The following is a 16555-nucleotide window of genomic DNA, read 5'->3' on the forward strand; positions in this document are numbered from 1 at the left end:
CTTCTTAGGTATCACTGTTTTTGCAATCGAGTGTATTTTACAATAACTGCCAATACTCTAGCCTCCCACGCAGATGTTCTTAGGGGTTCATCACGCGTTCCTGCCCCACGAACGTCTGCTGAAACGAACAGCCACTTCCGTTCGTCGACTGCGGACCAATCAGGAGCCGTTTCCCAACTTTGGGTAAACTCGTGTTTGATATTAAAAATATTACCCGAGACAGGATGGCGGACTTAAATGTGGTTTTTGGCCCAGGTTTTTCGGTCATGTGTGCCAAACGTTTGGTATAAGGGAGTTGAATGCGTATGAAAGAGAAGTCATAGTGCAATTTGCGCAGAAGAAAACTGATGTGTTCATAAACCTTCCAACTGGTTATGGAAAGTCACTTATTTATCAAGCTCTATCGTTTGTTTACAATTCAATATTCTTGAAGCTGCTGGTCACTGATTGTTGTTGTGGTTTTGCCGCTTGTAAATCTTATGAAAGACCAGGTAGACAAACTGGCAAATCTTGGAATTCATGCCGCTTCTCTCAGTGAAATCACTGTAGAAAATGCAGGGTGTTGTGGAAGGAAAAATTTCATTCGTATATGCATGTCCGGAAGCAAAAATATCTCCACGGGTGATGATTTCCGTTGTTTAGCAGTATGTGATTGGCTTTACTTGTCATAATGAGTCAATGCTGATTGGTCTGTTCAGACAAATGCAATTTGCCGACGAACGGAAGTGGCTGTTCGTTTCAGCAGACGTTTGTGGGGCAGGAACGCGTGACGAACCCCTAAGAACCTCTGCGTGGGAGGCTACCAATACTCCTGCTTGCTGGTTGACTCGTAGCTATAGTCCATAAGAGTACAGACAATAAAAATGACATCAGATGTACCACGCATGCTTTCTCAGTGGCAAACTTAAACTCTGCTCATAATTTTTCCATTTTATTGTAAAAGTAGATCAATGGCAGTTCTCTATGGTCTATACTCTAAAAATGACATCATAAAATGTTCAAACTTGGCAGTGAAACCACTCACCTGCGACTTGAGTTTTGAACATTTAATGACACCATTTTATGGTCCATTAGAGTATAGACCACAGAAAACTGCTCTTGATTAGTAAGTCTACCTCACTCACGACCAGTTTTTCCGAGAATTAAAATTAATGAAAATTCGAATTCCTTTTTACAATGTCCGGCATTTGAATAGAATTTTGAAAAATCTTTCCGAAAAGGTGCATGAAATCTCTGAAATCTCTCCCATGATGTTCAAAACTGACATGTAAATTTCATAACTCTGTTCAAATTTCAATACTGGTCACACATGATATGGATTGACTGTATAAAAATGACAATGCAAGCAATGATACATGTATTGAATGGCAAAGGAATATTCCAGATGCCCACCCCCAAAACAGGGAACAAGATCGCCATAGCCCATGTTCATCTTCTGGGCCGGGTTGTTCAAAAGCCAATAAACGCTAATCCAGGATTAAAAGTTAACCGAGGTTTTTTATCTCACACATAAATGATTAAAAGCTAATGTTAAAGAAAAGTTTGAGGCACAACTACGGGACTAAAATCTTTTGGACGAATCCTTATGGATTAGTAAATATACCCGAATCAAACTTCACGTTAACCCAGGATTAGCTTAATGGGCCCTGGGCATAAAATATATACTTGGCTGTTTATTCCTGGGTCACAAGCTTTCCAGTGGAACATACAGTCAAAAGAAGTTCTCTACCAAAGTTGTTTGAAAGGTAGATTTATTGCAGGAAAATAACAGAGAGATAAAAAGTCTCACAATTTTAAACAAACACACCAAGAGTGACAATCGTAATCTTCTTAAAGTTTTTAACACTGACATCCAGGGCCCCATAAATTCACCACATCCGTGAGAAGTCCATAGGTAAAATCCTGACTGGTCATCTCTAATTTCAAAGTCTTGGTTCTGTTATTATAAGATCATTAAATATTGGGCGCTTGACACGTGACTGGTCTTCATTTGCCTTGAAAGTCAAACTTGGGAAATTCCTCCAGATTCCCTTCACCGAATCGCTTCCGTATCTGCTGCATCTCTACTTCGATCTTGGCCTTCGTCTCTGGCGTAACATCAACTAAACCTCCACCAGCGGCACTGCTTTTCTTCTTGTATTCTCCCAACTTCTCCATAAACAATTTCTGTATGGGATCAGCGTTCTTCTCTGCCTTTGCCAGTAAAACCGCTGTCATTCCAATGTTCCGTCTACAAATGGCCTGAAATGATCCGAGAGACCGAGAAAGCAACTGCGAGAAGCGAAAAACTGCTGCCATCGTGTTTCAACACTTGTCGCAATATTCAAGATGGCGGACCTTGAACTTCACTGTGGTCTCATATTGAGGTCGAGGCCATTAGTGTCCAATCCACTTGCACGTGAAGTACTTCTCGGTCAACATGGCGGACGCAGGGAAAGTTGTGAAAGTCGGTTCACGAAAGAGTCAGGTATGTAACAAATTAAAACTGACATGGACAATGTCAGTCGAGTAGGTTAAAACCTTTTTTCGCTAAAGCTTTCGAGGGTTAGTAAGGAAATCGTGCCGAAATTTCGTGGTTTCCCTTGCCCTCGATTTGGAGACTAAGTGATCATGAGTAAGCTTATATTGGGCTAAGCGTAAGCGCGGAAATTATATACAGTATTGATTGCATTGTTTCAATTGAATTGTTCTTTGATCTAAATATTTTCGCTTCTTTTAATGGTTTCACTATCCTTTTAAATTGCCTTGGTGACGATAATGGTGGTATGCATGTCAATTACTGGTTAGGAGGTAAGGGGAGGTGGGGTGGGGGTTGGGACGGTGTTATGAGTAGGCAAAGGGAGGAGAAGGAGCAGATCTAGAGTGGTGATGGTGAGGACATTTTAGGGGAGAGAATGATTTGCTTTTCAATCCAAACACTTCATTTAAGAATGAAGCAGAAAATTACTGGCAAAGTACACTAGTTACATAATTAATGTTGGCTCAAAAACATATTCTTCCTCCCTTGTTTTCATTTATACCAGCTTTGAGCAGGGCCAGCATTTCGCAAAATCAACAAATAGCTATTTTGAAAAGACCACTTGCTGCTCAGAATCATGCAAAACACATCTAAGAGGGTCCAGTTTTCTCAAAAATTTTGTGGAAGAGTTTACCCCATGTTATTAGTTATTTATAAAGTTAACTGATTACTGCTTACTGATTATTGTCTTATTATTTATTCATTCAGTTAGCACTCATTCAAACTAATGTAATAATTGATGAACTAAAGAAGTTGTATCCAGACAGATCCTTTGAAATTGGTAAGACATTTTAGCTCCATTTTATAATCTTTCATTAAAAAAAACTTTCACATTCAACTCTCATTTTGATTGGTGTAGCGAAGATTGTGATTAGAGTTTGATTAGAGTACTGGGCCCAGTTGCTTGAAGCATCGTTAGCACTAACCTGGGTTAAATGCCATCACAAGCTATAGGTTTTAATACCTCTTAACCAATGGTTAGCGCTAACCATGCTTTGAGCAACTCAGCCCAGATGTACAAATGATGCCATCATCGTGGTGTGACTGGTGCACAGATGATTAGAGACTAGCGTCCAGCCAGAGTGACTGGTTTTAAAACAAAGTTTTGCAAACTGTTTTGGCAAGTAGCAGACAGACATTAAGACACAATTTTTCCAGGAAAGTAAAATTGCCTGATGATTAAAAAGCCGACAATGACCGAGGTGCAAGTGACCTACCCTTAGCCCGGCTAAAAAAGCTAAAACTCTGTTGTGTTGTCAAAAGGAAGGAATAGAAATCTGATAGTGGAGGGTAATCAATCACAAATTGAAGTGTAGGGACTGACATGCTGTAATATGTTGGGATCAGAAATTCCATCTGGGATTAATAAAGGTTAGTTTTGAAAATAATTTTAGTGAATTTCTTCCTTATTTAAAATACTCAAAGTTAGAGGATCACAATGATTGTATCTGTGGAGTCGTATAAAAGTTGCTGGAAAGTTTTTGATGCTAATGATGCTCGTTCACAAAATGTCTTGGTTATGGTAAAAACAAATAGATTTCATTTTGCTGTGGGTCTGCACTCTGATAACGCACAGAGGACATCAAAACACGGTAAGAACATTAGACATGCTACTCAGCTGCAGCTTGTGGTGTACTTTGTTGTTCTCACCATATTATTATTTTGACGTTGTCTGTGTGTTAGCAGAGTACAGTGCATGGCAAAATGGAATCTATTATTTGAAGGGGTGTGTGGAAAGAAGCCCTAAGTGACTTTTTTTCCATGCACCCCTTCATTTTGTTAACTGTATGTCATAATCTTTTGCTACTGACTTTATGATGAAATTTTCTTTGTTTTTCAGTTTCCATGTCAACTATAGGTGATGATATTTTGAACAGACCACTTCCTAAAGTAAGTAATTTTTTGTTTTCTTTCAAGATAAAAGTGAAAAAAAATCATAAGTAATGAAAAGAAATAAGTAAGTCAGAATATTTCAAGAGTTACAGTCAACCCAGGTCACGCGTGAACGATATTTTTGAAACTTGAACGGAGTTTTGAAATTTACATGTCAGTTTTGAAAATCGCCAACGAGATTTCAGAGTTCCCGTATAAATATCCCTAGCTTATTGACGGTATAAAGCTATGAATTTTTCTTTACATTGCAAAATTGAATATTTCAAGAATGACAAATGTTTCCCAAGTATTTTGAATCTTTTTTTCAGTTAATGCGTCTTTTTCGGAACGATTTCCAGAGAAATGTCTAACATTCCATTTACACGTCGGACATTACAAAGAGAAATTCGAATGCTCATTTCATTCTTGGAAATACTGTTCACACGTGACCTGGGTTGACTGTAAAAATACAAAAAACATCAAATATTCGTCAAATGAAAACACAACCTTTTGACCTCATTGAACATACATGTAACTAGTGCAAGTGAAACATTCAAATGGTTGTTTTCTGAGTCAATGGAGCTTTAATTTGTGGTGTTGTAAAAGGTACACAGTCAAGTAAAATATATTTTTTTTTATACCACAGATTGGTGAGAAAAGCGTCTTCACAAAAGAACTGGAAGTTGCTCTTGCTAACAGAAGGTAATATTCAGTTGTTACTGTTATGGATCTGAGGCCGCACTGTCATTTTGTGCACAAAGATGTAACAGTTGCTTTTACAGAATAATCAGATTATAAAAAAAGTCCTGCTAAGAATTGTTCCTCCATACAAATGTATTTCTGCACAAGAATTTTATTGAAACAAGAAATATGAGTGATAGGAACCGACGTTTCGGTGCATCCTGGCGCCATTATCAAGGTTACATAATTAATGATAAAAAGCGGTTTATAAAAAGGCTAAGTTGAAGTGAATTTGCATAACATAGCGGCAAGCTAATTACTTAAATACTTTAGCACGAAGAGAATCGGACTGCACATTCAATGTTGGTTTAAGCTCTTGAATATACAGCATTTCATTTACAAGGCAGGAATTTTATTTGTACTCTTAGAAACAACAGGAATTAATTTTCCCATGTTATGTACAACACTGTTTCTGTGAGCTTACATGTACCTTGATATTTTACCATGAAAGAAGTTAAACACTAGATTTTCATCTGCAGGGGTATTTTGCACAATGCTGAATGTCGAATGTCACATTTAACCCCCTCCCCACCCCCCTCCCCCATCCCCATCCTTCTCCTGTGTGGAAAGTGCATTCCAAATGGGGTAAATTTTTTAAGGGAAGGTATGAAGATACACTGGTGTTTGAGAGAGGAGGGAGGATACATTATCAAAATGTAGATATCTTTTTGAACTTACAGCACATTTAAGAAATCTCCTATAAAGTGCTCTCTCTTGCTATGAGGACTACTAAATAAAAAGATTCAACTGTAAAATGTGTCCTTTGATTTTCAGTGTGCAACTTGTTGTTCATTCCCTGAAGGACCTTCCCTCCACCCTGCCACCAGGAATGCTGATTGGAGCTGTCTTTAAGTAATCAACAAGAACTATTGTCATATATGTAACCTATATAGCAAATCTGACAGATTTAGAGAATATTACATCAGGGGCACCCAACGGATCGTTTCGGTAAATTATCTGTTCGGAAGGCCCTCAATCCCCTACAATTTTCTGAAGGGAATTTTCACCTCGAGCTTTCGTGATATGGGAAATTTAAGGCCTAGTGTTTTCGGATTGATCAAAATGTCTTTTCGGGTGCCGAAAAAAGGTCAGCTAAGATTTTCGGAAAGGAAATACGACCTAAGGTTTTCGGGAAATGGACAAAAATGCCCTAGTAATTTTGAAAAGACTCAGGTTGCCCTAGACTGACCGAACAGATAAAAATATTATAGCGCAGCCTAAAATGAACTTACAGAGCTTTAAAGGTACTCCAGACAGCCTAAAATAGCGTTTCAAAGGATCTGAGAGGAAACTGTCGTTGGGTGCCCCTGTTACATGGTGGCGCAGAGATATGAATTTTATTTTTGAGTGGTAAAGACAAATTTTTTGAACAAGTGCAGGGAGTGAGTAAAATTTTGTTTTTATATGAGTAAATATACTTCATATCTTCAAGCCACAGTGTAATTTTCTTTTTATTATATAGACAAATCTATCGCTCGCCATTTTTCACCAACTCAGTGTTTGCACAAACAACCATGAAAAAGTGAAAAATGATGTCATCAATATCCTTACTAGTGAGGATATGGAAAATACGCCACTGGGTCCCGGATGTAGTTTCGTATGAATTTTAAGGGTGATGCATTATCCAGTAAAACACTCTATTAGACTGCAATTTAAAAACAGTTCTATTTTTGTTTTTTTGTTTTTTGCACTGTAAGTTCACTGTGCCAATGGACAGTCTTTGAAGGCAAATTTGAGTCTGGATTGGGTGATGAAATGGAAAGAGAGTTTGAGGAGGGTCTCTAAAAAAATACCAACTGTCTCCTAATCTCCTAATTTGTCTGTTCTTGATTTTGTTTTGTTTTTTTCTCAATCAGGCGTGATGACCCTCATGATGTGGTTGTTTTTCATCCCAAACATAAAGGTTCTACCCTTGCTACATTGCCGAAAGGAAGGTAAGTCTCACTCATACCATTTGTGATTATCTTGACATATTCCAGGGCCCGCACAGCAAGTTTTCGAGTGGGGAGGGGGGCTTGTAAGGCAAACGAGTAAGATGGGCCAACTACGAGGGGGAGGGGGTGATCCGGGGACATGCCTCCCCGGAATAATTTCGATTTTAACTCGTCTCAAATGCCGAGAAATGCAAAATCAAAAAATTGCCCGTTTTCTTGAGAGGTCCACACGCCGAAAAAAGCCAGGTAAAAGACGTAAACCTAGCTTGAGGCTAGAACTAAAAAGTTATTTAATAATTATCGCTGGTTATATTACTTGTCAAAATGCGCGTCGACTTTGCTAATGATAATTGTAACTTTTGTCCGTTATGAACTAATGAGATTTCTTCTGAAGTTTTTTGCTACTTTAGTTTATTTTTATATTTTACAGCACAAACGTGGGGCAGCCCCTCCCCATGCGCGGTCCCTGTATTCTTTGGCATAATTTTTTTTTCATTATCTTTGTGTAAAATTCGTCATAATGTCATCGGTACAAGATTGTTCAAAAGCTGAATAGAGTCGCTGTTTCATCTGTATAGTTTTCGTTTATGCTGCCTGCTGATAAGATACCCAACAAGAGCATTTCTACAAAATACTTTAATTGTTCTTCCAAAGGCGAGCCCCTGTTAGCTTTTCGCAAAACCTAGCTGACATTAGTTTCACTCTATAAAGACTATTCAAAGACGGCATTTAATAAAAGTTTAAAAACACATTTTTGTTCCTCCATACAAAATGTTTTTGCAGTTCTGCAAACGTTTTAGGTGACGTTTTAGCAAAGAAAGTTCCAGATTTTCGTCGCAATGTTATCCTAATCTCCGAGGCGGCGAAGGCTTTCCGAACATATCTTTACACGGAAGCGGGCCGTTGAGTGCTTTTTTTATTAGATGAACAACATTGCTTCACTAGTAAGAAATTTTTTGCTCACATGAATTTAGTGTCCCTGATAACTTTCAAAGTATGGGGGTCAATGAAGATTTTTGAGAAGTAAATCGGTGTGGTTCTGTCCAAAACTTCTTAAGTCTATTATTAATTTTGTCGTTTTTTTGATCCGAGAACCCTCTTTTATCTAGGCTGTGAATTCCGCTTGGGTCTGTCGCGAAATCAGAATCCCCAAACATTTTGTTGTTGATGTTGATTTAATCTTTCTTTTTTCAGTGTTGTTGGAACAAGTTCTTTGAGGCGCAGTGCGCAACTCAAGAAAGCTTTCCCACATTTGGTTATTGAAGATGTGGTATCCTTTAGAACATAATAAATACCCCCCCCCCCCCCGCCCCTTTTCCAATATGTAATAAGCTTCTCCAAACCTTAAGATTTAAAACCCCCCTTCACCTTTTCTCAAAGAAGCCCACATATCTTGAGGCCTGCATTTTGATCAACCCCCTTCTCCTCGCTGAGGAAGAGGAATCGCGAAAATCGAGGTAAGCTGTGTCAGTTCTGTTCCTCCGTTTTCATAAAAGTTGTCCTTAACAGACTCGTTCTTTCTGGTGATCAGCGCGGTAACCTGAATACAAGACTGAAAAAACTTGATGCCGGTGATAAGTATGATGCTCTTATCCTTGCTGCCGCTGGAATGGAGCGTATGGGATGGACAGAGCGGATTGAACAGGTGAAGGCATGCAGTGATTATTCCTGGTTATTAGAGCGGCTTTTAATCGTGTTTGCTTTGGTTTTAGCTTTGCTACGTTCTGTGATTGATTCGCAAAATTCGCGCTACTTTCTCAACCAATGAGAAGCAAAACCAAAACCAGTCGTTACTTGCTGGTACGCGTTTTCCCGCGCTTGGCGCCGGTTTCAAGTATTTGTTACGAATTCTGATTGGTTCATTACGCAACAACAGATGTAAACAATGCAATGAACCAATCACAACTCGGAACAAATACGTGAAACCGGCGCCAAGCGCGGGAAAACGATTGGTTTGGTTGGCTTCTTATTGGTCGCGAAAGTGGCGCGAATTTTACTAACTAATCATAGAGCATTGTTATGCAACGTGCAATTACTTTCGATACTCAATTGGAAACCACTGTATTCGCGGAAATTTAGTAAAATATGTTTTTTTTTTTTTTTTTTTTTTTTTTTTTGCTTTTACAAATTCGGCTCACTAGGGTAAAGTTGGGTCGTTTTCCCTCTTTAAACAGAGGCGTGTTTTACCTTGGCAAAAAAAATTGCTCTTAGTATTGAAGAAAGCTGAGAATTCTAACAGACTCTGGTTTTTCAACCAAGAAGACGCATGGACGCGCGTAAACCTCTACCTTTAGCACCGTATTCGTGAAAGGATTTTTTTTATTCGAAAAAGCGGTTGTAACTGGATGTGAAACTTCGATAACTACAGTGTATCAGCCAAACTAAAACAAGGAGAAGAAAACTGGAAAAACAAAGAGAGATTACGTTTCCACTTGAGGACCGTGCTTCATACTGCTACTGCGCATACCTTCTGCGCATCTCGAGATGGTACGAGAAAGACGGGTTTCGTTGTCTGCTAAAAAGAGATGTTTAGAACCACGCGGAAAAGCAGGTCTTAGAGTCCAAAAACAAAATTTTTCAGAGACAATTTTTGAAAAAGCTTCAATTTGGGGAAAAATTCCATACATTGTTTTGTATTTTAGCCCTTCTAGAAGTATCGTTGCTTAATTATCCCTGAAAATGCGTGGTTACTCCTTACCCCCTAATCTTCTTTTTGGATTCAAATATTCCTTGCTAAGATCATCTTTTCTCGCATAGTCATAAACTGCGCAAAAATAATTCGGTATTATGAGGCACCGTCGTTAAGTATCAAACTAGAGCCAAGCATCTGTTGCTTAACAAAGTTTTTCCGTCGAAAATCATTCAGTTGCTAATAGATGTTACTTTGCCGTTTGCTTTAGATTCTTGGTCCTGATGAATGTTTGTATGCAGTTGGGCAGGTCAGTAAAATTTATTTTTTGTTCATGGTTTTCATTGTGTCATGTTGTACCTTTAAGATTACAGTCGAGTTCCTGTAAAATTGTCCCTCAAAGTTGTCTACCCTTTTCCTTTCAGACCTCAAACTCATGACTTTTGGGTATTTTTTCAACACATTTAGGACATCTTACGCCAGTTTTCGTCACGAAAAAACAAGATTTTGCTTTTTCTGAGTTTGCTTGTATCGCTGACTGAAAAAAAAAACGTCTTTTATTTATTCATTACGCTTAAAACACAACGTCACATTTCTTTCGCAAACATCAAACTAGTCATCATGCATCCGCAGTTTATATACAGTCGAGCCTGTATTAAGCGGTCACTCTTGGGGAATAGCTAAGCGACTTCTTATTATACAGGTTGACCACAGCTTGCACAAAATGCATGTGCAACGCAATAAGAACGCCATTTCATTTCACAATTTGATAAGTTAATGAATTGTTTATGCACAAAAGCGCTCACAAAATCACTTAAGCGGTCAACTGCAACTGCAACGATAAAATGTTATGGTATAGGGGAACATAGTATAAAAATGGACTAATAAACATTAACGTCAAGATCGTACTGTCAGCATTGCAAGTCGTTAGAAATTATTTTGACTGGCAAGCTATTTGTTATTAGTATAAATCTACTAGTGTTCTATCACGAATGCCTTTCCCTGATTGGCTACGCTACTCACTATCTATTCTGTGATAGATAGTAAGTAGCGGTTTTCAACAAAATGGCGGCCGCTTCGTCGAGTTTTCGAAGTGTCTGCGATGAGGAAATAGATAATTTACTTCTTCAGTTTTGAACGACTAGTAGATTTATACTAAAACAATTCGATTATTCGCTCTCGATTTCTATGCGTGATAGCTGATTCGGGCTTCGCCCTTATCAACTATCACGCATAAAAATCTCGAGCTCATAATCTAATTGTTAACTATATTTTAGTGGTTTCCTTTTACAAAGTGACTCTTTAAAACAGATCAAGACAGTAGAAAAAGCGCGTTGGGACCTAGTAAAGGGTGACCGCGACCGCTTAATAGTTGTGACCCCCCCCCCCCCCCCCCCCTCAGAAGTCCAAATTACAGTAATTAAGGGAAACAGATTTAAGGACTTTGACAACCGACTCCTTAATAGGGGTGACCACTGGATAAGGTGCCGCTTAATACAGGTTCAACTGTATATATATTTCACTTATTACTTCACCTCTACGGTCCTATTACGAACTCACAATATGACCAGCTCCCAGCTGGCTTGATGGCTCAGTTGGTAGAACGCTTCACTGGTAACGCAGAGGTCATGGGTTCGAAAACTGTTCAAGACTAAATATTTTCCAGGCTTTCTTTTGGCAACTGCCTAAGCTGCATACTTACCTGCGAGGGTCTGTCGTTTATTCATACGTTTAGAACACAAGCAACTGAGCCACGGCTCCTACGTCAACAAAACCGACGCATTCAACGCATTACAAAAATTTAGTCTTGAAGATTAGTCTCAAATAGTGTTATGAGTGACAAAGCAATACCGTGGAAGATGCGGTGTTGGAGTATTTAATTAAGTTACCTTATTATAGGAAATTAACGCAAATTTTAAAAATTCTCGTTAATTTAAGTCGCGTTAATTTTTGTTTACGTTAATTTTCGCGTCATTAATTAAGTGGCGCGTTAATTTCTGCGACCTTAATTTCCATAACTTTCGCCCCAAATTCTCGATACACTCCAGAAAGGAAAAAGCATTGTTTTATCAGGGTGGAATCTGCTGATATCATAGACACTGCATGTGAAGAACGCTCAAAGTGGCTAGATTCCTTTGCTTAACCCCTATGTTTAGTGACTGAATTCCACGGACATTGTCCGCATTTCTTATTTTTACACTTAGTGTTAAAATTTTTTTTTTTCCTCTTGTCTCAACAAAGTTCTTTTTCTTTGTGTAAGTCGCGTTAATTTCCCTCATTTTGAAATTTTAGCACCTCTTTCGCGTTAATTACCTTTATTGGGAAGTAATTTTTCCTTCAATTCGCGTTAATTTAAGTGGCGTTAATTTCAAATACCTTAATTAACACGAGCGTTAATTTCCTATAACAATGTACTAGTTTTCTCATGTAACACTCGATGTTTTACAAATTGTCAACTTGGTTATAATTCTGCTGTTCCTAAGGGCGCGCTTGCCGTGGAAGTTAACCTTGATGACAATCAGACCATTGAGCTGGTGTCCAAACTGATTGACAACGATACAAGTATTTGCTGTGCAGCTGAGAGAAACTTCTTGAAAACATTGGTGAGTACCAATAAGCTGGGAAATCATTTACAGTCCACGTTGGTGAATTGTGTCGATAGCGAGAGTCGCTAATTGCGAGATGCGCGATTTGAAAGATGAACTTGTTCATACAGATGTGAAGGCCATTTTGAGGTCTATATATGCGTTATTGACCAAGCGTGAGGTCAAGATGGCTGGATATTGGCCAAGTTCTTTTTTTGCGTTTTTATGGATCGAGACGAAGTCGAGGTCCATAAAAACGCAAAAAAAGAACGAGGCCAATATCCAGCCATCTTGACCGAGCAAGCTTGGTCAATAAAGGATTTATTGTATGGCTTTGCCTTCAAGTTAAAACTACAACAACAAAACAAAACAGGACATGAAACTGCTCTACTCGGAAAGAAATTCTTCATAGCCGGCCGGTGCAAGATTTATTTTCAGTGCATTTTTGGATTAGCATGTAATCGTGGGAAACAAGGAATCCTAAATTATCTTAGGGCTCTAACTTTATAATGGCTTAAAGGGAGTATACAATTATTGAGAACGAAAAAATTTAGATTTTCGCAAGAGCGGGAAGATTTGAATGGAATTCGGCAAACTTGCCATTTTCAGCCGATCGCGCGGTGGGTAAAATAAACATTTTTACACAGTTTTCGGCTTCCAATCATTAATTCTTGAATGAAACAATAGATTTTGAGATTAAACGCAAACGTAAGCCAAAAAAAAGAGCGGGTAAATCAGAAAACTGGGCGAAACTTTGATAAGATTTTGTTGTTTACAACAAGCAAGACGCGGCTAAATTAAAAAGGTGAGCTTCTTCGGCGAACTTGCAAAAAATACTTTTCTGAACTGCTCTAAACACTTAACGCAACTTCCACTACGCTATGATGTAAATACAGTCATTACAAACTCAGAGAACTTATCAATTTGGCACTCGACTTGAGACAATAAGTTTTACAAAATCAACTCTATCTAAAAAAAATACACGCAGAGCAACTCACCGATTCAACTCACATTCATTGTAGCTGAAACAAAATTTTCACTACACCAGGACGATTCCATTCTCTTTCCTTTCCTTTCCTTTAGGTAAATGTTGAGAGTTTACCGAACTTTTTAGTGAGCGTTTTCCCCCAAAACAACGAGAAAATCGAAGAAAAGACTGCATTGTTGTTGGGATTAAACTTTCGATGCCAAGCGGACGGGCAACGGGTAATCCCGAGCGGGCAAGATAGCTCCATCTTGCCCGCTCGGGTAGCCAATCACAGCGCAGGATTTGACTCATCTTGCCCGCTCGCGGAGCCAGCCATATAATAACATGTAATATAGACTGCCGGGTTGAGTTACGAATCTAGTGCTACAGATAAATCATTGTCTCATGTTAAGATTAGTAAATGTAATTTTTGCCAGGTTTCGTAATATGTATGTAGTTGAACAGTGTCAAAGTGAATGATGAGCTTTCAAAGTGTTGTCCAATACATCCCCCTAACACCCGCAGTTCAAATATATGTTTCATATATTCATATTCATCCAGCATTCACATATTCATCCTCCACGGGTATACTGTATTTCGAATTCACGATATGACCAGCTCCCAGTTGGCTTAATAGTTCAGTTAGTAGAGCACTGCACCGGCATCGCAGGCTTTCTTTTCGACCGGCTGCGGAGGGGCCTGGTTTCGATTCCCGTCGGAGACTTATATTTTTCTCTGTTTCTTAATATTTGTTGTTGTTGATCTTATATAGGAAGGAGGCTGCAGTGTTCCAATTGGAGTGACATCCAGTCTGGATGGGAATCAGGTATGATTAAGAGATTGACTTACATTGTGTTCTCTCTGTTTGATAAATGCCTTATCTTTGCCTAAGGAGCGCTCTTTCATACCAGATTGAACTTAGTTGTCGCTTCTTCATGATTGCACTTATTCCATAATAACTGACCGTCGTTGGTATGAGCCATGCTCTTTGCTAGCGTATTCTTTATCTAGGGAACAATCGTTTTTATGACGTGGGGTGGGCTGGTGCGATCCGTTGGTACAGAAACTGGCGTTAATGTTAACACACTGTAATTATGCGGACACAAAGGCAAAATGAGTGCGCATGCTCTGCAGATTTTTTTTCTAGCTATTCGAGCGAGAATCGATTACGAATGCTCCACTTCAATCGCCAAATTCACAACTGTTACCGCAATTTTTTGTTTGAATAAGATATGTGATGGAGGAAGTTCGAAGGAACCTTTCCTGAAAGCGTTAACCTTATCTATTTTGATTTGGGCTTATCCCCGCGAAACGAAAATAAACAATGGGAGTCTTAAAAATGCCGCCATTTCGCCGCGTAAGATTGCTCACGCGTGACGAGCAAGCGCACTCATTTTACCTCTGTGTCAATTATGTGCTAAGTGGAGGAGATAAATAAAATACCCAAAAATGCTCAAACTGGCGTCTCGTCCGTTAAATTCATTATTTTTAAACTGCAAAACAGTTCTGGTCTTCTGTGCTAATCCGCCTTGCAAACACGCGCGATATTTTAGCGATAATTCTGGAGTGGGCGACGCATTGGAAATGAGACGCTAGAGAGGCGCCAAAAAAATACGGCTGTTGTCTGTTTTCTCGCGCACAAGAATCCTTGCTTTAAGCACCTCGCAACACGTGTGTTCGCGCTTCCGGCGACTCACGTCTCCTTCCGCGAATTGCAAGAGAGGAAAACAACTGTTTTGCAGTGTAAATGTCATGGACGAGTCGATCTCATGCGATCCTTGGTTTTTCAGTTACGAATCACAGGTGCAGTGTTCAGCCTAGATGGAAGTGAATGTATCATGGAGTCAGTAGCCGGGTCTCTCCCAGACCCCACTGCTCAACCGGGTGCCTGCCCTCATGCCTTGCTTACTCAGTCGTGTATCTATGTTCCAGAGGAGACTCGCGACTGCCTTGTGGCAGCGGAGAAGCTGGGAGAACAATTAGCGCGAGCTCTGATCGCTCGAGGGGCTGAGCGAGTACTGCGTGAAGCTAGGGAAGAAAAAGACCATCTTGCTCATTAGGCTAAAGTAATGAAAATAATATGATTCCGTTTGCCCGACTAAGGTTAGGTTTTTGACCCAGCATTTTAATGAGTGTGAGAGAGTGATGTACTATATCAAACACTGAGAAGTAGGTTGAAAAAACGAGGCGCAGTCGAGTTTTTTAAACGACTTCGAGGTGTTTGGATATCTGATGAAACACACTTTCGAGTGTTTGATGTGGCTTCTTAAATGATCAATAATTCTTGGAGAAATTCAACGCTAAAATTGGAAAATTTTATGGTAATTAGGAACACATATCCAAACCACAGTCACAGTAATGATTTTCTTTGTTTTCTCTTTATGAATTCTATTAATGAGTTTGAGAAGGATGAAGATGAAATAGTTGACGTATCTTGTTCGTCTACCTTCGGTAGGCGAGCAAGATTTGATGAACCCTACTTTTAGCCTTTGTTGCGCCGGGATAAATTTCTGCAATGGTGACCAATGAAAAGGGTCGAGTCTTCAACAGAAGGGTTGAATTTTGATGAAACAATTAAAGCCGGTTTTTAATGAATAAGGTCCGCTTTTAATGAATAAGTATGTGTGACAATTTAGTGGACGGAGTGCTTTCATAATATATGGATGGATGAAATGGATTGAACCGACGAATCGTTAAATGGCAGGCCCAGCAATTATTGAGCTGGTAATAAAATGTATTTTTTCATCAACCTGTTTTGTTTTTTCTTGACCTTTGTCGTCTTGGATTGATAGACGGAACAGCACTGTAGTTGAGGACTGACCTGTTTAATGTGCGAGGTGGTCTGAGCAGTGTTGTATACTATGACAAGTGACGCAACATCCTTTGAAGCTCTTCTGAATCTTTATGCCTCGAAAACCAGCACAAAAACTGAATATCTCTGGGTTCGTTTGCTTGACAGAATCGCGGGAAGATTTTTCTCAAAGATCAGCGTCCACACGAGGGTTTTCACACCTCTTTCGGTGTCTAGACTAAGGAATGAAACACATTTCGAAAGATCCAATCTCGCACCCAGAGTCTTCAGGCTCTTTGGCCAGAGGTTGGTCGCCAGGAGAGACTCTGGGGTACTGGAATTTTATCACCGCCTGCCCAATCTCGTACCCAGAGACTTCAGGCTTTTTGGTCAGTGGGGCAACGCCGGGAAGACTCTGGGACATCGAATTTTATTACCGCAGGATTTCTGCGGTAAAACAATGGAAACCGTTACGGAACAGCCAATAAACAAAATTGAATTTTTTCGATGTCCCAAGA

At 39.4% G+C, this 16555-nt stretch overlaps 2 protein-coding genes across 2 annotated transcripts; one reads left to right on the plus strand and one right to left on the minus strand.

Moving 5' to 3' along the window:
- Positions 1 to 1734: 1734 nt before the first annotated feature.
- Positions 1735 to 2357, minus strand: LOC146459740 (ATP synthase peripheral stalk subunit F6, mitochondrial-like). Its single transcript, XM_085089023.1, has one exon. It carries the CDS (start codon positions 2296 to 2298, stop codon positions 1987 to 1989), a length of 312 nt encoding a protein of 103 aa, XP_084945149.1. The 5' UTR covers positions 2299 to 2357; the 3' UTR covers positions 1735 to 1986.
- Positions 2352 to 15995, plus strand: LOC146459741 (porphobilinogen deaminase-like). The gene is made up of 12 exons (XM_085089022.1): positions 2352 to 2467; positions 3227 to 3299; positions 4359 to 4408; positions 5037 to 5092; positions 5906 to 5983; positions 6988 to 7065; positions 8260 to 8335; positions 8597 to 8710; positions 9966 to 10004; positions 12178 to 12297; positions 14019 to 14072; positions 15037 to 15995. Exons 1-12 carry the CDS (start codon positions 2420 to 2422, stop codon positions 15304 to 15306), a joined length of 1056 nt encoding a protein of 351 aa, XP_084945148.1. The 5' UTR covers positions 2352 to 2419; the 3' UTR covers positions 15307 to 15995.
- Positions 15996 to 16555: the final 560 nt, after the last annotated feature.

This window comes from Pavona decussata, unplaced genomic scaffold, assembly GCF_977016875.1.
Source record: "Pavona decussata unplaced genomic scaffold, jaPavDecu1.1 SCAFFOLD_217, whole genome shotgun sequence".
In the NCBI taxonomy this organism is placed as follows: Eukaryota; Metazoa; Cnidaria; class Anthozoa; order Scleractinia; family Agariciidae; genus Pavona; species Pavona decussata.